Source organism: Mauremys reevesii, linkage group 2 (assembly GCF_016161935.1).
Source record: "Mauremys reevesii isolate NIE-2019 linkage group 2, ASM1616193v1, whole genome shotgun sequence".
NCBI lineage: Eukaryota > Metazoa > Chordata > Testudines > Geoemydidae > Mauremys > Mauremys reevesii.
The window spans coordinates 256505568-256531158 of record NC_052624.1 but is presented as its reverse complement, the minus strand read 5'-3'; the positions used below and the strand labels follow the sequence as shown (position 1 = coordinate 256531158).

Genomic DNA, 25591 nt, shown 5'->3' with positions numbered 1-25591 from the left:
ACTAGGATTTAAAAATATGTGAATTAAATGTATTAGCTAGCACTCTTTATAAAAACTTTTCCTGGGCTGGGCTAGACTTCCTCTTAGAGCAACCTTGGGTCCTTATCTGTGCCATTGGCTGTCTAGCTTAGTAGTAAGTTATTTCCAGATAAAACTGTGTTAAACTGGAGTTAAGGTTGAACAAATATCAGTAACTTAAGAATACAGACATTGCAGGAATGTTGTATTTATTCCAAAAACAAGCATTTACAAACTTAGGAAGTTTAGAGTTAGGTTTAAACATAAAATAAATCTAGACATATTAAGGTATGGACAGCTAAGGTACCCAAACAACCTAAGTTCAGCCCTGTAATGACACCCTAGGGGAACAGGAAGAAATAGAATGTGTCTCTGCTACTAACAGAGATGTCTTTTTCAAAATGGCCACATAGTTTTCAATGAGAGTGAAGCCAAACTACCCTTGGAAGATGGTAGCCCATTTTACTAAGATCGGCCCTATAGCCTCACTCCCATTTGACACAATATTGGATGGCAATCAGTTTTTGAAAGAGGACAGTTATCTAATGTTATTCAGTGATGGAAAATATTTATTCTTCAGCCCCTGATGTAGCCTATGCATAATAATTCAGTGAGTTGTAACTCTATGAGGAATTTGGTGGATCTGTGTTTTACTGTTAGAATGTGTTGGGACAAAAACGATGTGTACGGGGTGCTACATTTCTTAAAGAACGGACTTAATTTAACTCCTGGTTTTGAAGAATAAAAATTCTTCAAATGTAGCCTATAGAAATTTCAGTGAGTATTCAGAGAGTATGTGCTGTATGTTTTTTGAAGAATACGGTGTGTGGTGTTTAGAGTTTTGCTAACAGCTGTTTTGTTTTCGCTTCTTTGGGAAGTGGTACCAGGCCTCATAGTTCTCACTGAAGAAATATGTTCTGAGGAAGAGACAGTGGAAGAATGTCTCTGTCAAGAAGGGGTCTTCAGGCATAGAGAGGGGCATGCATAGAGGTGTCAGAGATAAGTGTTAAGAGGACAAAGGGAGCCATTAGTACTAAATTGTCCTTTATGTGTATTATTATCTTTTTGTGACCTTTTTGTGTATTAATTTTTTAAAATATAAGCACAGGATTCTGAAATGGCAATATAAAGCACAGTTGAAATATATATTGACTTTCTTTCTTTCCTCTGTATATCTGTATGCTTTGCAGGTTATGTCCAAGCATCAAAGCAAGACAAGAAATTCACCGCTTGTCCTCCAAATTATTCCTATGCTGCTATTTGTGAGTGCCTGCGTCGAGTGTTCATCTATCGACAGCCCACTCCTCTATCCACTGTTCTCTACAACAGGAAGGAGGGAAGACAAGTAGGGCAGGTTGCTAAGCAGCTGGTAGCAACCCTGGAAGCCAGTGATCCTATCTTGGGCTTTCAAGCTACAAATGAGAGATTATTTGTTCTCACAACAAAATCCTTGTTTTTAATAAAGGTAAACACTGAAAATTAATTATCCAATATGTCTTGTTGACTTGGATGTATTCACAATTGGTCTGAGAAATGATGAGATATTAGCTAAAGTTCATTCACGTACTACTGAAGTTGAAGTGAAATATCATATGTAGTCTATTTAATTTTTAAAAGGACAACCAAAATATGTTCACTGGACCTTGTCTCTGTGCCCAGTTGGATAAAGCTTTTCAACTCCATTGTCACTGAAGTTTGTGGGAACTTCCAATTCTATGGAAAAATGCAAGAAAAGTGTCCGTGCTAGTAGCATTTTAATCAGTTACCAGAGTCATGTGTGAAATGATCCATCCATGCATTGCTTTTTTCATATAGTTTTTCCACCACACTTCTGCCATTCAAGAAGATCTTGAGTATTCACTTATTTCTATTTTGTATAATTGCCACAGTTTCTCTCTGTGGGTATTATTCAGATAAATAAAACAAAGCCTTGTTTTATTACAAGCTTATATAAACACAAGGCAAAGATCACACTTTACCCAAATAATAGATATTTTACAGAGCCATTTAAATTATTTTTGAAAATTTACTCTCAATTTATGTTTAAATGTCTTTGCTTAGTATTAGCAAATCATGGCTCACTTGCTAAATGATGGTGTGTTGGGCATCTGCTTTTCTCAGGCATATTTTTTATTCAGGTTGAATACCCCATTATATACATGCAATTGTAGTAATCTGATTGAGACACATTTGTGCTTCCCATTAAATCTTCAAACATTTTAAAAACTTAAACTAAAATGGTTTTGGTAGTTTTCTCTTGGGTGCAGAGGAAGAGAGAAGAAAACATTTGTCTGAAATTTAAAATGGTACAGGTTGAAGTACAGTTGTGAGATTCTAAGTTTGTATATCAGTTACTTCCACATGAAATCTGATCCTTTACCACTAAATCATGGGCATATTACCTGGCAGTCAAACTTAACCTGAGATACGAAACTCAAGCTGTGCTGCTTCTGCCTTATACTTCATCACCATGAATATAGATTCTGCAATTAGGGTTTAATTAACTATTATCTCATATTCCTATAACTATGCTGTACATGCTCAGCTTATAGAAGTAAGGCTTAAGAAAGAGGTGCTGCTTTTACATAGTGGCCTTGCTGACCGTAACAATGTAAGGTTCTGTTTAACAAATATATATATTTGTCAGAAGTTCGATCTACAGAATTTTTTAACATCTTTAAAGAGACATTCCCAACATGGTTAAGATGAAAAGCTGGCTGGTCTCGAACTCCTGTTTTAGATTTTTGCTTAAGATTCCTAAGTAAAGTATCTCTTTCAGCTGATACTTTTAAACTTCATGAAAGATAAAGTAAAAACATGACTTCTATAAACTGAACAGTGAATTTGTGTTATGTCGTCCTCCATGTTGTTGCATATCTTTTTCTACATTATTTCAGATTATAGCAAATATTAGAAGGAAATGTCTCAGCTTGGTAGGTAACAGACACTTCTAGGCATCAACAAAGAGTCCTGTGGCACCTTATAGACTAACAGATGTATTGGAGCATAAGCTTTCGTGGGTGAATACCCACTTCGTCAGATGCATGTAATGGAAATTTCCAGAGGCAGGTATAAATATGCAGGCAAGAATCAGTCTAGAGATAACGAGGTTAGTTCAGTCAGGGAGGATGAGGCCCTCTTCTAGCAATTGAGGTGTGACCACCAAGGGAGGAGAAACTGCTTTTGTAGTTGGCAAGCCATTAACAGTCTTTGTTTAATCCTGAGCTGATGGTGTCAAATTTGCAAAAAAAACGGAAGCTAAGCAGTTTCTCTTTGAAGTCTGGTCCTATGCCACTGACACCATCACAGGACCTAACCAGATCAACTACAACATCACCGATTCATTCACCTGCACGTCCACCAATGTTATATACGCCATCATGTGCCAGCAATGCCCCTCTACTATGTACATCAGCCAAACTGGTCAGTCTCTACGTAAAAGGATAAATGGACACAAGTCAGATATTAGGAATGGCAATATACAAAAACCTGTAGGAGAACACTTCAACCTCCCTGGACACGCAATAGCAGATTTAAAGGTAGCCATCCTACAGCAAAAAAACTTCAGGACCAGACTAAGAGAACACAATTGGGCCCAACCTCCAAGATGTCTCTTTACTTTTACTATCTATAAAACAGAAAAAAATCTTTAATATTCTGTTATCTAGATTTATGTAGTTTCATGTGTGTCCTACTTCTGAATTTTCACTGAGTAAATAAGCAATGTCAAAAACAATATAGTAGGACACTTATTATAATCTTTTAAACAGCTTTGCTTTATACTAACTCCAAGTGCATGCAGCAAAGAATAGTTAGGCTGAGAAGAAACGAATCCAAGTGAAGTTGAGATTTGTACACATCTGAGTTCAGATCCAAAACATAACCAGCTGGAATACATAATGCAGAAAGAGTCAGCTCATGTGGGGGAAAATGTATCTGTCAGATCAACTGTGAAACTGGATTTCTTCAATGGAGGGAAGCTCCAGAATAAACGAATAATAATTCAACTATTCCATATAAAATTACACTTACTAAGGCTTAAATAGCTAAAAGCTAATTTCCATTATCTTCTCGGACAGATTAAACAAAGTCAAGTACAATTGTCAACGCCTTCATAGCCTTAGTTATAACAAATAGTAAGGGAAAGGATGCTGCTAGAATGTTCTGAGCTTCAAACAAGGTCACATTTACTCAGCAGCAAAACTGACTAAAGTGGAAAAAGTGTTCCTCCTTTTTCTGAATACTCTGCTCACTTGTTAACAATGGGAATGGACCCTGAAATGTATTCTGCTAAAAAAAACTTGCATAGAATAATATGTTTCCATGTCCTTCTAAAGAGTTGAGTAGTATTTTTTATTTAAAAGATCAATTGCCTTGATGAGCCATACATGCTGATATAAATGCTGATATAAATCAACCTACTTTTCTGCTCAAAAAATCCATAATTAAATGGTTGCCAGTGCAGAGCCATATTTGGTTGGGTTTTTTGTTGTTTTTTGGGTTTTTTTACTTTTGCATTCCCATTTTACATTAATTTTATTTTGAGGCTTTTATCTGTCATATAGAATGCTACCACAGACTCAGACATAGTAGAATGTGATTATTCAAAATGTGTGGGGTGTGGTCACCTGATTTTGTGCGAGGTTTTTGTTTTGGCTGAGAATCTGCAACTACCATGGAGTGCTCTCATTTTGTAAAGTACAGCTCTTTATGAATGCCCCAGCCTGCAAGCAAATGTGGTGGATGCTATTTACAAAATGTCGGGGAACCCATTTGGCTGTTATAGGTGCAAATAATCTATTTCAAATGCTCTTTTTGTAATGTTCCCTCTGCCTGGATGTGTATAACTGTATTACTCTGCAAGTTAAAAATAATTGTAATATTAAATTCATAAATAAAACTTTTTAAAAAAAACTGTTTAAAATTACTTTTTATACCTTCAGTTTATCATTTCAAATGTGCGCCTTTTCTTTTGCTAAAACTATGATAAACCATTCTAACTTTTTTCTGAAGGTTATAATACACAAATACCAAAGGATATTCAATACCTGGGCCAAATTCTGGCTGATGTTTGCACTGCAGCAGAAGATCTTCTGCCAAAAGCAGTGGTACTGTGCTCAGAGATCCTTGTTATGATAATCCTTACATGCACTTTCCCATGGATAGCCTCTTTCTGGAAGCAATAGGAATAATTTGCAAGGGGTCATAGCTCAATTTGCATGGAGCAGTCATTGTATAGTCAGGGAATCAAATATGCATATGCCCCTAAACATGCACATTGCATCCTCTCACCCTTTGGCTGTGTCTTGTTGCATCTCTGTGCACTATAAGTCACAGAGGACCTGCAGAGCTGTTCCTCACATTTTCCCGGAGGAAGAACTAGAGTGGTCAGCATTGTTCCACTGCACAGTGCTGCTGACTGTTTTTTTATTTACTGTGCCAGCCAGAATCTGTATCTAGGTTTGTGAAATGACAAATGCAACAAGATTAGTAGTTGAGGCTAAAACTCTTCTTTGACTTCTACTTCTGTGGCTGGTTTGAATAATGGACATTATTACACCTATAACTTTGAATTTTTCTGGCTTTTGTCAGTTTGTGTCTTGCTCTTCACATTATGCAGATCTAATGTTTGTATTGGGTGGAAATAAAGGCTGCAGTCGATTGTGCGTTAGTGTGTGTTTTATATACAAATGGTTGTTTTCTGGTTCCATCATATAAGTAGATTTTGAATAGCTTTTTGAGTAAAGCTATGAATCTTTATTATCCCAAAGTCTGAGATGTAGAGAACCAGGTGCAGATTGCCTCACTTACTAGCCATATTAATGTAATTGCAATGGCATTAGTCCAACTCCTACTTAGCTCTAGACTCCGTTCTCTTATCTTACTTCTGTGAGAGATCTAATTGCTATGATAAATGTAGGTATAAACATTTACACATAGAGTAGCATTTTTATTTTTATACTGTGGCCCAACTACAGTTTGCATTCATTATTTCAGTAACACTAATGGCACTCCAACCTGTTAAATAGAGCAGACATGCACAGTTAAATTCAAATGAGCATTTTGGGGTCTGATTTTTTTCAGTGCAGCCTTATTTTGGAATTATGTGTATTGGGGAGTACAAATACCTACATATGTGCTTTTCAGACACTAATAACTGCACTTTGGACAAATGGGATTTGTGTGTGTGCAAACTGTTTAGTTTCTGCAAGGGTTAGTGTTTTAGAAGTATGCAGATGTTTGCCTTTGCAACTGGTAACTGCTTCCTGAACCCTGTTTGTATGTATTTATTTGTATATAAAAATGATATACCTTGTATGTGCGAGCAGTAGAAAAGGTCAAATTCTGAATGTATATTTAACATATGAAAAATCTTAGGTACAAAGAACTGGATATAAACAAAGATTTTTCCAGTTAAGTCATGTTTTGTTTAATATTTCAAAATCAAAGCTATTCTGATTTATTTATTTATTTATTTGATGGAGAGTCTTTTAATTAATTTAAACAATTTCAAAACAATCTGAATCTATTTGCAAATATTGAATATCTTTTATTAATGTGATCTTTCATAATGAGGTGAGAAATGTGATCAGTAAGAGTTGCAGTTGCAACCTGGAAAAGACATTTTCTAATCTTTACTGGTATAATGTTATAGGTAAAATAAAATGTATAATCTGTTTAAACAGATGGTAAAAGAATGTTGAAATGAACACTTCTGGGGAATGATCAGGAACAATACAAAATACACTCTTAATGTAACAAAATAAGTAATTGTACAGTGTGTAATCTTTGCTACACAAAGTATACATTACCATGCATAGTTTAGCATATAAAAGAAGTTCTCCATATTGTCCATATGCCATCCACTCCCGTTGGTACTCTTACATGCATTCTGGACATGTCTCCAGTTGGAGATGTATTCATAAGCAGTAAGACACACAATTTATTACATATAGAAATTTCATCTTGACGCCAATTGTGCTTGTTATGGACTGTGAAGGATGTCACAATGGATTTATACAAAGAGGTCTCTTAATTTAACATTGCTGATGGCAAAGTATCAAATCCCCATTAACTGGAAACCTCTCCAAGCAATCAGGGACTGCTGATGTATCTAAAGGACATTAAAGCACTGGAGAATACGTGTTTAAAGAGCCAACAGTCTGCCCAACTTTGAGTGAAAAACTTTCATCGAGTGCAAAATACGGGACTTGGACCTAGAAATAAGTACATGGATGTGAAAGACTTGAGATTGTTAGCTCAGTGGCCACTACGAATGTACTTTTTTTTTTTTTTACTGCTTTGATTTCCAGTTTTTTCCCTTTACCTGTTTGTACCAATATTCCTGCCCTCATGGTTGTCATTTCTAGTCCTTCATCAAAATGAAAAAATCTTTGTAACCTTTAAAATGTGTATTTACAAAATTGTAAATGTGCTTCTGTCAGGGTTCCTTCCCCACTCTGAACTTTAGGGTACAGATGTAGGGACCCGCATGAAAGACCCACTAAGCTTATTTTTACCAGCTTAGGTTAAATTTTAATACTCTACCGCCACCAAGTGCTTTAATAAGAAACAAGGAAAGAACCATTTGGAGTTCCTCTTCCCCCAAAATATCCCCCCAAGCCCTTACACCCCTTTTTCCTGGGTAGGCTTGAGAAATATTCCCCAAACCCCTACACCCCTTTCCCTGGAAAGGCTTGGTAATCCCTTCACCAATAGTCCTGGTGAACACAGATCCAAACCCTGGGATCTTAAAACAATGAAAAATCAATTGTGTTCTTAAAAGAAGAATTTTATGAAAAGAAAAGGTAAAGTTCATCTCTGTAAAATCAGGATGGAAATAACTTTACGGGGTAATCAGATTCAAAGAGCCCAGAGGAACCCCTTCTAGCCTTAGGTTCAAAGTTACAGTAAACAGAGGTAAACCCTCTAGCAAAAGGAACATTTAGAAGTTGAGAAAACAAGGTAAAACTAACACGCCTTGCCTGGCTGTTACTTACAGGTTTGAAATATGAGAGACTTGTGCAGAAAGATTTGGAGAACATGGATTAATGTCCGGTCCCTCTTAGTCCCAACAGCAAACACACCCAAAAACAAAGAGCACAAACAAAAGCCTCCCCCAAGATTTGAAAGTATCTTGTCCCCTTATTGGTCCTTTGGGTCAGGTGTCAGCCAGGTTACCTGAGCTTCTTAACCCTTTACAGGTAAAAGGATTTTGGTGCCTCTGGCCAGGAGGGATTTTATAGAATTGTATACAGGAGGGTTGTTACCCTTCCCTTTATAGTTACGACAGCTTGTGTAATTTTAGTGACATGGGAGGAGGTGCATTGTAATACTAGTCATGACACCTGACTGGATAGAAAACATCACCTATGGAGGTTTTCAGCTATACAAAACTGTCAGCACTTATTAGGTATAGTATCTTCGGGACCTATGCTGATTACAAGTAATGTAGCCTCTAAGGTTCATAGGCCCAAAAGGCCATGTATGATACGTAGACTTTGGCTCAACCATTGAGTAGACACGGTGTAAAACAAAGGCTAAGAAAGTAGTAAATGTTTATTTTTGGTAGAAAACTAAGCTGTTTTGATTGGGAAAGGGATAAGATCTGTTGAACTACCAGTTGACAGGAGAAGGGCAAACATAAAATCATAGTGTTAGAAGGGACCGCATGGGTCATCTAGTCTAACCCTCTGCCAAGATGCAGGATTTGTTGTGTCTAAACCATCCAAGAGACATGGTTATCCAGCCTCCTTTTGAAAATCTCCTGGGAAGGTGCTTCCACAATCTCTCTAGGCAGTCTGTTTCATTGTCCTACTGTTCTTACAATTAAGCTTTTCCTGAGATTTAATCTAGGGCTGTCATTTAATCACAATTAACTCACGTTTATTAATTCAAAAAAAATTAATCGTGATTAATCGCACTGTTAAACAATAGAATACCAATTGAAATTTATTAAATATTTTTGGATGTTTTCAACATTTTCAAATAGATTGATTTCAATTACAGCACAATTTTTAAACAATTGTTTAACAGGGCAATTAATCACAGTTAATTTTTTTAATCGGGCAATTAATTTTTTAAATTGCTTGATAGTCCTAATTTAATCTAAATATGCTATGCTGTAATTTGAACCCATTGCCTCTTGTCCTGCCCTCTGTGATAAGAGAACAACTTTTCTCCATCTTTTTTTATGGCAGCCTTACAAGTATTTGAAGACCATTATCATAACCCCTCCCTCAATCTCCTCTTTTCCAAACTAAACATACCCAGTTCCTTCAGACTTTGTTCATATGGCTTGCATTCCATCCCTTTGATCATCTTTTTAGAATGTAGAAAAGTGAACAAAATGATGAATTTTAAAATATATATTCATGTAGGCAAACACTGAATCTTTTGTGACATGTCACGTGATGCAATAAATATGGATACAATATAAGAGATTCTACCAGACTTACATTAATCCCATTGATTTCAATATGACTGTTTGTAAAGTTAAGATGCAACTCAGAGGAAGTGACAGACTCCCGCCTGAAATATTTATTCTTGTCTACAGATAAACACCACCTAAAGGAAAATGCAGCAAAAAGGTTTGCAGAGGATAAGATTTAACAAAGTATTAGAGAAGGGTTGCAAAAGTACTAACGGACTGTAGTTCTTAAAAAATGGCTGCCGTTTTTATAGGTGAAAAGTCTAGACCGGGGTTCTCAAACTGGGGGTGGTGACCCCTCATGGGGCGTTCTGAGGTTATTACGTGCAGATTGTGAGTACATGCACAAAACTGACAGCGAGTACTATAAAATATATAATTCTAGCATTTTTGGAAAATTACACACACCTTTCTGTCGTAATGTAGTGTATTTACTTCAAAAAGTATATGTAAATGTATAATGCAGTGATTGTTGTTCCTAAACAAAACATAGATTTGTTTTATCACCATTTTAGGGAAATTGAACTCTGGCGATTGTAGTATTACGTATGCAGGTTTGTTGTCTTTAGATTAAAAAGGCGGAACTGAGACAACCTTACAGGGCTTGATTGTTGCACAGCTGAAGGAGCATTAAATCTCAGACCAATCAGAACACAGATCAGCACACACAAAAATGATGATTTAACAGTCAGACACACAGGCACGGGCAGTGCTAGCAGGGGACTTGTGGGGGCCATAGCCACCCCTCCCTGCACAAAGGTCAAATCTTACACAAGTAAGGGTGGCATGGTATGGCATTGCCACCCTTACTCCTGCAATTCTGCACTGCTGCTGGTGGCAGTGCTGCCTTCAGAACTGGGCGCCTGGCCAGCCGACGCCGCTCTCTGAGCACCGAGCTCAGCAGCAGTGCAGACATAAAGTTGGCAATGGGGAGCTAAGTCTGCTGTGAAAATTGATGTTGACAAAGTTTCTTTGCCTTCCCCCACCTCCCTCAGTATTAAACTGTTGTAACTGTTGGAAGAAAAACCTTTTCTGCTTATAACAATTATTTAATAAAAATGTTTTAATCTTAATTTAAAAGTAGTGAGAAAATAAATTCATTGTAAACAATAGGGTTATACATTTAGCATTTAAAATAGTGTAAAATATTTTAAAAGGTGTGTTTAATTTATAACGCGGGAGGGAGTCACTCAGAGGCTTGCTGTCTGAAAGGAGTTGTCAATTCAAAAAGTCTGAGAACCACTGGTCTAGACATTCATTTTTAGGTCTAAAAAAAATCACAGGTGACAAGATAGTTTAAAACCAAAAATACTGATCTGCTTCTTGGAGCTGTACATTGTGCTGTATCTTTTTGGATTTCTGAAGTACATGAAAGCCATGGGTGGTAGGTTTTCTTTTCTCTTTTGTATGAAGGCAAAAAAACCAATGTGAAAGGTCCCAAAAACCTGTTTCATTAACGATCCATATAGTTCTTCTTTGTGTAGTGTCCCTATAGGTGCTCCACTTTAGGTGCACATGTGCCTCTTGAGCCCTTAGTCGGAAATTTCTAGCTAGCACTGTCTGACCTATGCACGTGCCCTCTGCCTCCTCATGGGATACACTGAGGCTACATAGGGGTGTGCGGATCATTTTTTTTCTCTCCAAGAGACTTGTCTTCTGGCAGGGTTTGCCAGGCTTCCAATGCTGCCTCTCTTGCCAGGAGGCTATACCAGTAAGTGACAGGCACTACAAGTGTGTCTATTGCCTCTAGGAGTCCACATTTCCCAGAAATGTTCCTTCCGTTTGGCCCTTAAGCCCAAGGGTAGGAAGAACAGGCAGATAAAGCTCAGACTTGGCTATGGAATGCTTCCTACAACTGCCCTCTGACCCATGACAGAAGACCTGTCCCCAGACAGATCCAGTGCCCTGTCAACCTCAGGGCATGCTTCCCCTAGAAAAAGAAGCCTGGAGCCTGCTGGGAAGGCTCCCAGAAAGAGGAGCGCAGAATCTCACTATAAGGAGCCAGCTCCAAAAAAGACCAAGTCCCTGTCAAGGTCCTTGTTCTCTGAGGGTACCATTGAGGCCAAGGACTCTTCCTTTCATACTGGCAGGCCTGCAAAGCCCCAGAGCTCTAAGGAGAGGAAGCTCACCTCCAATAAGGCACCTATTGGCTTCTTCAGTAAGGAGGGTAAACATAGGCTACCATGGAGTTTGGCCCTGCCATTGGCATCCCATTGAGCCATTGGTGCTGTCACATGCCTTAACCCAGTCTTCAGTATTGATGCAAGCAGCTTAGCCGGCGGTATGTGTGCAGGGAGAATCTGTGCAAATGGTTCCCTTGGTACTGAGCAATCATTGGCACCTGCCATCTACAATGCCTGCAGTACACCCATCACTATTGGTACCATCGGCTCTAGCTACAGCAATCTCTGCTATGGCAGTGGTACTGTGCAGATAGTGCACCCTGTGCAGTAACCGTAATTCTTCAAGATGCCCTTATATAGCCTTGGCGTCTGGCACAAGGAGGCATAGGGCATGCGAGTGGGCCGAATGAATGCTGCTGGAAATCTCCGATTTAGGACTCAAGAGACACATGCACATCTGAAGTGGAGCACCCATAGAGAGAGACATGTCAAAGAAATACAGTTACTGTGCAGGATGAGTAATGTTTCCTTTACACTTTCACCTTTTTTCCAGTATACTAAATTGGAGGAAAGCTGTTCAAGTGCAAAGCTATTTATGGGGGAAATATCTCTTGATGAGTTTGAAATTGATTGGTTTGGTGGCCAACAATCTCATGGAGAATGCCTTGATCCCTTCCAGATAGGTCTGAGACCTCCCTTTGTTTTGGGGATTAGAGAATAATAGAAGTAAACCCCCTGCCCTCTGTATAACTGAGGAACACCCTCTATGGCTCCCAGCAGGAGGAGACATTGCACCTCCTGAAGGAGAACCTCCTTGTGAGAGTGGTCCCTGAGGAGGGATGTGAAAGGAAGGTAGGAAGGGGGGATAGAAATAAATTGAATGGTGTATCCAAATACCACTGTGCTTAGGACCCACTAGTCTGAAGTGATGTGGGAAAAACGTCCAAGCACAGTGGATGACCTGAAACAATTTCAGGAACTCTTTTTAAAAGATAAGCTGCCAGCCAAGACATCCCCGTAGAAGAGGTGCATGAAAACTAGCACAGGCCACTGCAAATCTTAGACATCCACTACCTCCAAAATTGCTCTACCAATCAATGATGCCATAATGGAACCGACAGAGAATATCTGGCAGACCCCCGCCTCGATACCACCTACCAGCAAATGAGTGGACAGAAAGTACTTCATCCAGGCTAAGGGGATGGACTTTCTCTTCTCTCATCCACATCCCAGTTTCCTAGTTGTGGAAGCCACCAATCATCGCAGGAAACAACTTCAATTCTGGTCCACTTCACAAGACAAAGAACACAAATGTTTAGACGTTCTCGGTAGAAAGGTATACTCATCAGCTACACTCCAATTCAGGGTAGACAATTACTCCGCCCTTCTAGCCAAGTACAATTTCGATAACTATAGTAAGCCACAAGAATTTCTCAAGGCCTTTCCAGAGGAAAAACGCCCCCAACTCAACACTATTATGATGGAGGGGCAACTAATTGCCCATGCAATCCTACAGGCTTCAGTGGACATAGCGGACACTGCTGCAAGAACGCCAGCCACAGCTGCCATAATGCACAGGGCCTCGTGGCTCCAGTTGTCCAGGATCCCGAAGGAGCTCCAACTCAACATGGAGGATCTACCTTTCGATTGGGAGAAACTTTTCTCCACAAAAACTGGAAATGTTCTTCACTCAATGAAGGACTCTCAGGCCACTCTATGTATGTTAGGCATCTACACGCCACCAAACAAATGATGTTGGTATCAACCATACCAAAAGGGCAGAGACACCTCTTTCCATCACCCACAGCAACATCACTTTGTCCAGAACAGAAATAAGCAACACTCACAAAGATGTAGGGTCCCCCAAAATCAGTCCTCATCTTCACAGCCATCTACTAACAAGCCACAGTTTTGAAGTCTTGCTCAAGGGCATGAATGACTTCCCCTACAATAGAGCACTGTTAGATACTCATACCTAATCTTTTGGTCATTGCCTGTGCCCATTCAACCATGCCTGGGCAGCAATAACAACAGACCAATGGGTGCTGGCGATTATAAGATCAGGTTTTGCCATCCCTTTCCTCCCCCTACCCCCTTCACTGTCCCTCTTCAGGGACCCCTCTCATGAGCACCAGGAAGTGAACCATCTTCTACAGTTGGGTGCCATGGAACAAGTTCCAACTCAATACAAGGGGAAGGGTTTTCACTCCCATTGTTTTCTCACCAAAAAGAAATATGGTGGATGGAGACCCATCTTAGACCTTCGGAAGCTCAACAAGTTTGTGAGGAATCACAGGTTCAAAATGGTCACACTTGCCACTATCATCTCAGCGCCAGACAAGGGGGACTAGTTTTTAGCCCTCGACCTCCAAGATGCTTATTTTCATATTACCATGCATCCGGCTCACAGACGAGTTCTAAGATTCACAGTGGGCCTCAGTCACTATCCACACAGCGTACTACCTTTTGGCCTTTTCACCGCCCCTTGAGTTTTTTCCAAAACCCTCGTGGTAGTGGCAGCCCACTTATGAAGAAAAGGAGTGATGATCTTCCCGTACCTGGACAAATGTCTACTTAAAGGTACAACTCAGGAAGAAGCAACAAACATGGTGCAGACCATCATCGAGCTGTTCCAGTCACTGGGATTACAAATAAACTTACAGAAACGTACACTGATCCCAGATCAATGACTGGAATTCATCGGCGCCTACCTCAGTTCCATACAGGCCAGAGCCCTGTTGCCCGATCACAGGCCAGAACAATAATCAATCTCATCTCGACATCACCGGCAGCCCTCAAACATCTGCCAGAACCTACCTACAATTATTAGGTCATATGGCGGCTATGACATTCGCCATGAGACACACGAGACTGCATAAGCATTGTCTACAGGGCTGGCTGAGCACAGTATATGCTCCCAGCAAACAGTCTAAGGGTATGGCTACACTTACGGTTTGCAGCGCTGGTCATCCAGCTGTGTAGGAGCAGCGCTGGTGTGTGGCCACACTCACAGCTACCAGCGCTGGTGTGTGGCCACATTTGCAGCATTAGCAGCGCTGTTGGGAGTGATGCATTATGGGCAGCTATCCCAGCATTCAAGTGGCCGCAACGTGCTTTTCAAAAGAGGGGGGGTGGAGTGGGGTCTAGTGTGACAGGGAGCGGGGGGAGAGAGAGAGTGGATTTTTGGAGCCAATACTGTGTGTTTAGCTTCCTGCCTTGAAAAATCAGAATATTTTTCCGACCCCTTAGTCTTAACTCTTAATTGCAAACAGCCTGCAGCCAACACGACTCCCCGCTGTTTCATTCGCTCCCTGCCTGCCTCTCATTTGATTGTTTACAGCCAGGTACAGATGATCACAGCAAACAGGAGCTCTGTTTGTTTTTTAGATAAGCAGCAACGGCAACGGAGCTCCGCGGAGCTCGTTCACAACAAAACAAAGAGAGGCTGCATAACAAAACAAAGAGAGTAATTTATAAAAGCATTCTGGGATACATCCTTATACCCTGGAGGCCAAACACAGTGCTGGTGTGTGGCCACACTTGATGACCAGCGCTGCAGCACCAGCGCTGCAATCCTTATTCCCCATGCTGAGTGAGGGGTACGGCCAGCGCTGCAGCCAGGGAGTTGCAGCGCTGGAAGTGCCCTGCAGGTGTGGCCACTTACTAATTGCAGCGCTGGTGGAGGCTTTCCAGCGCTGCAAATCGCCAATGTAGCCATACCCTAAGCAAAATGGTGACAGTACCCCCAAAAGTTGTTTCATTCACCATTGTAGGGATACAATCAGAAAACATCTGCACAGGGATCCCCTTCCAACAGGATCCACCATCACTAATAATCACAACCAATGCATCGTTGATAGGCTGGGTTGCTCACTTGGATCAGCACACCCTACAAGGCAAGTGGTCAGTGATGGAAACTCTGCTCCACATCAATCTCCTGGAGCTCTGAGCGGTATACAATGCATGCAGGCACTTCCCCCGATCATACGAAATGAATCAATCCACATACTGACCGACAACATAGCATGCATGTTCTATATCAATTACCAAGGAGGAACTCACTCCCATTCACTCTGCACCAAGGCATGAAATTGTGCAACTAGTGCATTCACCACACCGTAACCATCTTGGCATCTTACCTCCTGGGGTGCCAGAATATGACAGCAGACATGCTAAGTAGATATTTCTCCCAGGAGCACAAATGGGAAATACATGACAGTGTCCTCCAAACGATATTCCAGGAATGGGGCTTTCCATCAGTAGACTTGTTTGTGTCAGCAACAAACCATAAGTGCCCAATTTTCTGTTCCATGGTGGGACTAGCACCCCAATCCCCAGGGGATACCTTCCTCATCACGTGGGACACAGCACTCATGTACGCATTTCCACCAATACCTCTAATCCCACACGTCATTCACAAGATACAGACCGACAGGGCCCATATCATACTGATCATTCCAATGTGGCCCAGACAGACTTAGTTCCCTTACCTGATGCGCTTAGCAGTGTGCGCTCCATGAGCTCTCCCCTTACGGGTGGATCTCCTCTCACAGAACTAAGGCCAGACTCTCCACCCAAATCCGGAGAAACTTCACCTCAATGCATGGCTCCTACATGGTTCCAACGTGATGAATTTGCCTGTTCAGAAAGAGTGGCATTCATACTAGACTACATACTGGTATGATGGGTTGCCCCCCTCCCCCAGGTGCCACCTGATGTGTTGCAGTCCCACTGAGCCCGCCTGTCCCACCAGCCTGGGTTCCCCTTACTCTGTGCTGTTATGACAGGCTCTCAAGCCCCCCTTCCAGCATACACAGAGGTAGGGACACACCCAGCTGTAGAATCACAGAGTCTGCCATCAGCTCTGTGTGGGAGGACTCAGCTCGGGGATTGCCCAGCATTCCTGTGCACACATCCTCTCTAGTGTAAATGCAAAATTATATTGTCTTGCATTGTATTGAGATCTATACAGCATAAGCTTATGAAATTCGCCTCCTCCATCAATGTGGAGGAAGATATGCAAACCTTCTCCCCCCCCCAACCATTATGAATTGCACAGACTCGGTTTATTAACTACGAAAGGTAAATTTTAAGTGATTATAAGGGATAGCAAACAGAACAAAGCAGATTACTGAGCAAATAAAACAAAACATGCAAACTAGGCTTAATATATTAAAGAAATTACTATTTGTAGCCAATTTCTCACCCTAAATGTTGTTTTATGCAGGTTGCAGAGTTTCTTGAAGGTAAACTGCACTGCTTGCAGCTTACATCTCCAGGTATCCCCTTCACAGGCTGACCTTTCTCGCCTAAGTTTAACCCCAGACTCCCCCAGTTTAGTTCCTTTGTTTCTTCAAGTGTTTTCAGCAGTTTTCCTTCTTGGGTGGGGAGGCAGTGGAGAAGAGCCAAGATTAACTCACTCCCCAGCCTTAAATAGGATTTGCATATGGCAGGAATCCTTTGTTTCCCAGTTTGAACCCCCAACCCCTTACTATGGAAAAATACCAGCGTTTCAAGATGGTATCTGTACCAGGTGACATGATCACCTGACCCGGCAGTGTCAAAGCAGCCAAGGAAACTTCTCAGGAAGGAGATTAGTATCTTCAAAGTCCTATTGTCCTTCCTAATGGCTCATCCAGGCTGTTTGCATACTGTCTGGTGGGTGTTTCCCCAGGTACACCTAGCGGCTGTTACAGCCTTTCACCACAAGGTGGAGGGAATGTCAGTCTTTGTTCACCCAACCACTAGATGCTTCCTTTTTGGTATACAGAACATGTACCCGAAAGTCCGACAACTTATACCCCCATGGGATTTGAATCTTGTATTCAAATGCCTCACCAGAGCACCTTTTTAACCATTGGCAACTTGTTCACTCCTTCATATCTCTGTGAAAGTCGAGTTTTTAGTAGCGATCACCTCAGTTAGATAAGTCAGCGAAATCAAGGCACTTATAGCCGAGCCCTCTTACACTGTGCTCACTAAAGACATGGATGGCTTTCAAGAATCCCTGGGAGATCAATGCTGATTCAGGGAGACTCCAGGCCAATCCTGGAGGGTTGGCAATCCTATATGCAGGCTGCCACATGGGCATCATGGCACACCTTTCCAAAACACTATGCCATCACTCAGTGCTCTATGTCAGATGCTATACTAGGCCTTACTGTGCTCTCAGCCGCAACACATACAACTCCGAAGTCCCTACTGTCCACATTAGGGCACTGCTCTACAGACACCTAGAGTGGAGCACCCACAGGGACACTACTCGAAGAAGCTACTCATCTTGTGCAGAAATGATGGTTCTTCGAGAGTGCACCACTACTCAACCTCCTCTCCTCTGCTTCAGAGTGCGTTCATTGAGCTCTGCGGTACAGAAGGAACTGAAGGGTCAGGTCATGTGCGCTACATGAGGTGCCAACAGCACCGCAAGATGACTACTGTGCATGCGCACCCCGACTTAGCACTGCTACTGACAATCTCTGATCTGCAGTGCAGGGACACCCCAACACCTAAAGTGTTCCCCCTGTGGCTGCTTCCCATCTTGAAGAATCGTCGTCACTGTGGAAGGTGAATAACTTCTCACCACAATCTACCCTCATCCACCATCATGAGAAATTCATCTCATGTCATCTGGCATCTGTTTTTTAAATTTTAATGTACTCTGACAGAGGCTAAAGTCAGTGCCCAGCAATGCCTGCTGGTTAGCAATCCTGAGCTGTAGGCCAGAGTCAGAGAAAGCTTTCTGCCAAATGTATAGTATGTTTTAGCGTCCTTTGATTTCAGGTTAAATGCCTGTTACTCCTGATGTTTTCTTTCATTGGCAACTGAGACCACCAGTGACGGTGTAGGGCAATGGGTGTAAAAATGCTCAACCCCTGAGAGAGTAGACAATACCTATGCTCAACCTGCTTTGATGTGGGGGGAAGGGAGGACAGTGCTTGCCACTTTATTTTGGTGTGCTCCAGGATAGCTTCATTAATTGCTGCACTACCCAAGAAGATCCTACAGCAGTTGAAATGTCAATCAGCCTGTCAGATGACTCCTGAACCTCTTCTACTGGATATCCAAGGCAGAAGCCACCCTCTTTCAAAGGTCCTGATGGGCCCTGTATTCATCAGGCTGGAGTGAGGAATCTTCTGACACCAGTGCCTCGCCAGGTGAAGAAGAGCATGAAGCCAAAATGGCTACGGTGGAGCTGTTACCTGGGATTTTCAGAACCCAAAGCAGTGGCAACTAAACTGTTTCTCTCCAGGTGGTGTCAGGAATAAATCAATGGGAACACAGTGCTTCCATTTCATAAATGATTGATACAAGCAAGCATGCTCTTATCTAAAACACACACACAGAGGCAACAAGTTTAGGACATCCCAGATATAGTTACTGTCTGAGATGATTTCGAGTGATCACCAGCCAGGCTTCCAGAGCCCTCTTTCCATCCAGCTGATGAGGAGTTAAGATGTCAGCTCCTTTGGACTGCTCCGAGGTATTTACTTTTACCTAATCTTGTATAGCTAACTCTAACAAAGCACATAACCTATAGTGACTCCTAGTGGGTCAGCATAATAACCTCTCCTGGGTCACCAATTCTTCTAATTTCAACAAACTGTTTATTATCTCAAAACATTTCTAGTATTTGTAGCCAAAACAACAACATGTCAGGGGCATCGAAAACCAAGGTTGCTATTCACTCACTCTTCCATAATTCTCTATCCCATCCTTCCATTCTGATTAGCAAACTGCAAGCATGCAGCTGTCTGACCTTGCCTCACAAAGGCCTAAGATTATTTCTAGCTCTGTGGTATTTGGTTTCCAGCTGGCAGTGGCTGAATATACAAAATTGCTGACTGCAGTACTGTCAAGTTCTGGGGTAAATACAGGAATGTCAAATTCTGGGGTAACAGAGTCACTTCCAAGGGGAGCAACCTGAGCAACATCCTTTTGTTCAATACCAATCCACCTACGGTTGGAAGCTCCAAGTCCCAGATGTCAAAAAGTGTGGGAAACAAAGTATCTGTAAGAAATTTTCCAATCACTGACCAAGAGGATCAATGAAACTGTCTCTTTTGAGATACATTTACATTTGGACTCAATAGATTTAATCAGTACAGAAGTTATTCCTTCATTACCTGTGGAGAATTATTTCCTGGTTAGATTATGGACAGTGGCTTTACAGGTCTGTTGCATTTAATATGGGTGCCAAGATTTTTGAGTCAAAACATTTATTGTTCATGCTCAGTTTTTCCTAACCAAAAATAGCTTCATCATTCTCATCCCATGAGGGGCCCTAACTCACCCTCTCGGTGGGTTGATGTGATAACTACTAAGCTACCTTAATTGATAGATACATCAGAGAACATGTTACTAAGGGTTCAAATGGGGGCCCAGTGAGGCAGTGCAGTACTAATTTCAAATCCCAAGGTTGGGTAGGTAAATGTTTCTGATACCCTTAAGGAAACATTTGGTGATTGGATGGGCAAATATCAATATCCTGTTGATCTTATGGTGAAAGTGGTAATAGCTGCAACATGTACTTTGATTGAGCTAATGGATAATTTAGATGTCTTTAGCCCCAGTATATATACCAATAGCAAGTGCAGGGGGACAGAAATAGCCCTAGATTGATTGTTTATTTTGACACCATATATTGAATCTCTTCCATTCGTGCAGGTAAGGTATTACGCATGGCTGTCCCTCTGCTGTTTAGTAACGTGTCTTTCACCTGTTCCAAGCAGGTTAGTTCATCATGATGGAACCATGTAGGAGCCATTCTCTCAGGTGAACCCTCTCCAGGTTCAAAAGAGTGTGTGGTGAACATAGTACCATCCACAACAGATATGAGTACCAATTCTGTCTGGGCCATGTTGGGGCTACCAAGATGACTTTGGCCTTCTTAGTTCGTATTTTGTGTATAACCCTCAATAGCAAGGGAATTAGGGGAAACATGAATAGGAGGAAAGCATCCCCCAAAGATTGGGGCCCCAACCCTGCTCTTGAACACAATTGAGAGCATTTGTAGTTCTGGGATGTCGCAATGAGGTCGATAGATGGGTGACCCTAGTATTTGAATATGTTCTATAGGACCATGTTTTTTAGTTCCCACTTGTGATTCTGAGAGAATTCTCTGCTCAGCATATCCACTGTAGTGTTTTGACAAACTGGGAGGTACGAGGCTGAGATGCTGACAGTGTGCTAGATCCATCAGTTCCATAGTTTCATGGCTTTGGTACATAGGGAGTGCAACCTTGCCCCTCCCTGCCCATTTATATAAAATACACAGGCAATGTGGTCTGTCATTACCCATATAGTCTCATTCCTGATCAATGGCAGGAAGTGCAAGCATGCATTGCAAATTGCACACAGTTAGGAAGATTTATATGTAACAGTGTCTCGGAGGGAGACTACCTGCCCTGAATTGTGTGGTGTTGTAGATGGGCTCCCCAGCCTATCAGGGAGGCATCAGCTGTGAGAATCATTAAAGGTGGAGTCTGTGTGAAATGGACTCCCACACACACATTGTGAGGTTTGTCCACCCATGTAGAGAGTCTTTGACTTTGAGTGGCATTGTGACGCGTCTGTTCAGTCTGTGTTTGTGTGGTATGTAGACGGTTCTTAGCCAACCCTGAAGGCAGCACATGTGAAGACGCATATGTCATACCACGAATGTGGTGGCTTCCATATGGCCTAGTAGTTGGAGGCAGGTCCACGTCGATATGTATGGATTGTTCAGTACCGAGGAGATCAGCTTGATTATAGTGATGAATCTGTTCGGTGGTAGTGAAGCTTTGGCCTCCAGAGAGTTGAGATGGGCCTCTGATGAAGTCCAATTTCTGTATGAGTGGTAGAGTTGATTTTTGTATATTTAGTTGTAATTCTAGTCGCAAAAAGAGGGTGATTGTCCTGTGAGTAACATTGAGGGCGAGAGCTTTTAGTAGACAATCGTCCAGATGGGGGATGACTCTTGTATCCCTCAGGTAGGAGATCCCCTTGCTAGCGGAGATGCACTGCCACTACAGCAAGAATTTTGGACAACACCCACAATGCTGTTAAAAGACCAAAAGGTAGAACTTTGTATTGGTAATGTTCTCTTCCCAGGATAAATCTGAGGAACCTCTTGTGAGTGGGATGTATGGTATGTGAAAATAGGCGTCTTGGATGTCAAGGGCTGAGAACTACTCCCCCTGTTCCAGTGCTGATATATTGTTGCTAGTATGGCCATCCAGAATTGTTGGATTCTTATGAATTTGTTAAGTTTCCTGATGTCTAGAATAGGCCTCCATTGTCCATTCTCTTTCTGGTTTAAGAAGTAGTGGGAGTAAAAACCCTTGTCTCTGTGTCGCGGTGGTACCTGTTCCACGGCACCCAGATGTAGAAGGTGGTTCACCTCTTGGCATACAAGGGGCAGGGAGGGAGAGTGAGTAGGGGGGATGGAGGTAAATAGTATCGAGTAGTCTGTGTTGATTATTTCTAGGACCCATTTGTCCAAGGTGATGGAGTGTCATGCTGAATAGAAAGGGCTCAAATGGTATACAAAATGGAGGATAGTTGGTGATGATGTCAGCATTGATGGATGGGGAAGGTCGCTCAGGCCCTCAACCAAAAACTCAAAATTATTGTTTCACAGAGGATGGTTGGGACACTGATAATTGAGGTGGAGGTGGTCAACACCTTGGCGGTCCCTGTCTCTGCTGTTGTGTATCATAGTGTCTCTGTTGTTGTACCTATGGGGTGGATCTTGTGCGCTGGGAGGGATAATATTTACCCTGTTTTCTTCTGGTTGCAGGTGTGTATATCCCCAAGGTGCAGAGAGTTGCCTGAGAATCCTTCAGGCTATGAAGGACTTAATCTGTTTTTGAGGCAAACAGGTTCTGGCCATCAAAGGGGAGATCCCCCACTGTGGACTGTACTTCCCTGGGGAAACTAGACAAGTGGAGCCACGCCATTAGGCGCATAACTATACTGGTGGCCGTAGAGCATGCTGCCATGTCTGATGCATTTAGGGATGCCTGTAAGGTGGCTCTAGCTAGAAAATTGCCCTTGGCTATGATGGCTTTGAATTGGTCCCTTTTGTCTTCCGGGATGTAATCAATAAAATCTGTGAGTTTGGAGTAGTTTATGTGCAGGGGTGGCTCTAGACCCCAGCGCGCCAAGCAGGCGCTTGGGGCGGCCGTTTCCCGGGGGGGCGGCATTTGGCTCCGGTTGAGCTCCCGCCGGCATGCCTGCGGCAGGTCCACCGGAGCCCGGGACGAGCGGACCTGCCGCAGGCATGACTGCGGCGGGTCCCGTCTTCCCGCGGCTCCGGTTGAGCTCCCGCAGGCATGACTGCGGCAGGTCCGCTCGTTCCGGGCTCCGGTGGACCTGCCGCAAGCATGCCTGCGGGAGCTCAACCGGAGCCGCGGGAAGAGGGGACCCGCCGCGGGACCGGGGAAGGGCGGCGCAGCGCTCCGCGCTGCTTGGGGCAGCGTCATTTCTAGAGCCGCCCCTGTTTATGTGGCCATATTTATCCATCAATGCAGCATGGTTGGCAATCTGAAATTGTAGAGTGGCTGATGAGTAGGCCTTGTGGCCAAAAAGATCTAGTCGTTTCCACTCCTTGTCATATGGGGTAGATTTAAATTGGTGTTGTCTACCATGCTGGTGTCTGTGTCAATGATTATAGAATTTGGCGTGGGGTGAGAAAATAAAAAGTCCATCCCTTTTGAGAGGACATAATACTTTTTTATCCACTCTCTTCCAAGTTGGTGGTACTTTTACTGGTGTCTGCCATATCATAGAATCACAGAATATCAGGGTTGGAAGGGACCTCAGGAGGTCATCTACTCCAACCACCTGCTCAAAGCAGGACCTAATCCCCAACTAAATCATCCCAACCAGGATTTTGTCAAGCCTAACCTCAAAAACCTCTAAGGAAGGAGATTCCACCACTTCCATAGGTAACCCATTCCAGTGCTTCACCACCCTCCTAGTGAAAGTTTTTCCCAATATCCAACCTAAACCTCCCCTACTGCAACTTGAGACCATTACTCTTTTTTCTGTCATCTGCTACCACTGAGAACAGTCTAGATCCATCCTCTTTGGAAACCCCTTTCAGGTAGTTGAAAGCAGCTATCAAATTCCCCCCTCATTCTTCTCTTCTGCACACCAAATAATCTCAGTTCCCTCAGCTTCTCCTCATAAATCATGTACTCCAGCCCCCTAATCATTTTTGTTGCCCTCCGCTGGACTTTTTCCAATTTTTCCACATCCTTCTTGTAGTGAGGGGCCCAAAACTAGACACAGTACTCCAGATGAGGCCTCACCAATGTTGAATAGAGGGGAATGATCATGTCCCTCGAATTGCTGGCAATGCTCCTACTTATATAGCCCAAAATGCCGTTAGCCTTCTTGGCAACAAGGGCACACTGTTGACTCATATCCAGCTTCTTGTCCACTGTAGCCCCTAGGTCCTTTTCTGTAGAACTGCTGACTAGCCACTCGGTCCCTAGTCTGTAGCATATCTTTTTGTCTGTCTCCAAAGTGCTTGTTTTATTGGAAATAGTATTTTTGATGCTGATGAGGTTTTCAGAAAGTCCAGTAACTTATGTTGGAACTCTGGGACCACCTCTAGAGGGATCTCCAGGGAGTCTTCAGGAGCTCTTCAAGAGAGTTGCAAATGTTTGAAGTCAGCAGCAGCTGTGAGTGGTGGAGGCATTATAGCCTCGTCTGGGGAAGAGGAGGAAATGTTGGCTGTTGGTGTCGTGTCTTGTTCCAGGGCCATTTCCTGTTCCTCAAAATTTTCCTCAGGGTGCTCTGATGGTGCAGCTGATGAGGGTGCTGGGGGAAATCTAAACCTCTCTTATAGGAATTTGGGGGCCTGCAGTATTGTCTCCTGTATACTGCCCAAGGGTCACAATAAAGCCATTGAATGGGATATAGCATAGAGGTCTGGGTATCAATCCTGTGATGAGGTTTAGGCTGTACAGGTGGTCCTAAGGTTGCAGTCATTTCTTTGGGAGAGGAGGGTGTGATGAAAAAACACCCTCTTCCTCCTCGTTATCTTGCTTCTTGCTAGAAAATAGAGGGGCCAGCAGTGAAACAGGTTGACATGGTACCATGAGTGCCAGAGATACATCAGTACCGAAGAGTGGAGATTCAGGCACAATGAGACAAGTAAGTCCTTGTGCTGCAGGAAATGTCACGGTGCCAACGCTTTCGGCGCTGAAGTGGTTGGTGCCAAAGATGTAGTGTCGGGCCTCAGTGCCAATATCTGAGTGCTGTGCACTATTGGAGAAGGTGGTGTTGCCACAGCCTGCAGGGAGCATCTCTATGTCATGTCTTTGAGCAGTTCCATTGGCACCGTAGCAGAGGAGGTGGGCTTTTGTTTTCCTCTCGACTCTGGGCCTGCCCCCTTGGGGTCATTGGCTGTCACTGTACACATGGTACCAGAGGATCCTGGTGCCTCATCTGTACTCAGCTGTGGTGCGGTCGGTACAGAGGACACAGAGTGAGCCAGAGACCATTTATTTTTCCATGTCTCTTTCAGGGAAGAAGTTGATGTTCTTTTGCTCACTGCCTTTTTGGAGGAATGAGCCTTCCACTGTGAAGAGGATGAAGTGTCTGGAGATCATTGTCCAGAGGGGGTCTGGTGGCCAGGATCAAATGCTGGGTGCAGAGACTTCTACATAAATATACTGATCTCTGTTCTTCCTGGCCCGAGCCTTTAGATTACTGCAATGAGACCACTTTTGTGGAATGTGTGGCTGATCTAAGCATTGGACGCACTGAGAGTGACCATCTGATACCGGTACAGCCTCCTGGCAGGAAAGCCAGCACTTGAAACCTGGTGAACTGGGCATGACTTGAACTATGGTGGTTCAGCCATGAGGATGAACACAAACTATTCGAAAGGGTAAGAAAATATATGATTTTTTAATGAGAAAATAAACAGGGAAGAAAAGGATAAGTAAAGCAAACTGGTATACTAAAACTACTCTAAAAAACTATTCTAAACACTAAATAAGGCAATGGGTTTTCACACTGCTGGGAG

General features: G+C 42.7%; 1 protein-coding gene across 3 annotated transcripts in view; it reads left to right on the top strand.

Moving 5' to 3' along the window:
• The window catches only part of NUDCD1 (NudC domain containing 1), a 171552-nt gene extending 146438 nt beyond the window's left edge, over positions 1 to 25114 (top strand). For 2 of the 3 annotated variants that reach the window (XM_039526149.1, XM_039526151.1), the window contains one exon: positions 1209 to 3100. In XM_039526149.1, the coding sequence (XP_039382083.1) occupies positions 1209 to 1501 (293 nt within the window). In that variant the 3' untranslated portion in view covers positions 1502 to 3100. Of the gene's footprint in view, positions 1 to 1208; positions 3101 to 25087 lie in introns of those variants that run through there. The other variant, XM_039526150.1, reaches the window with a different exon arrangement.
• The last annotated feature ends 477 nt before the right edge of the window (positions 25115 to 25591 follow it).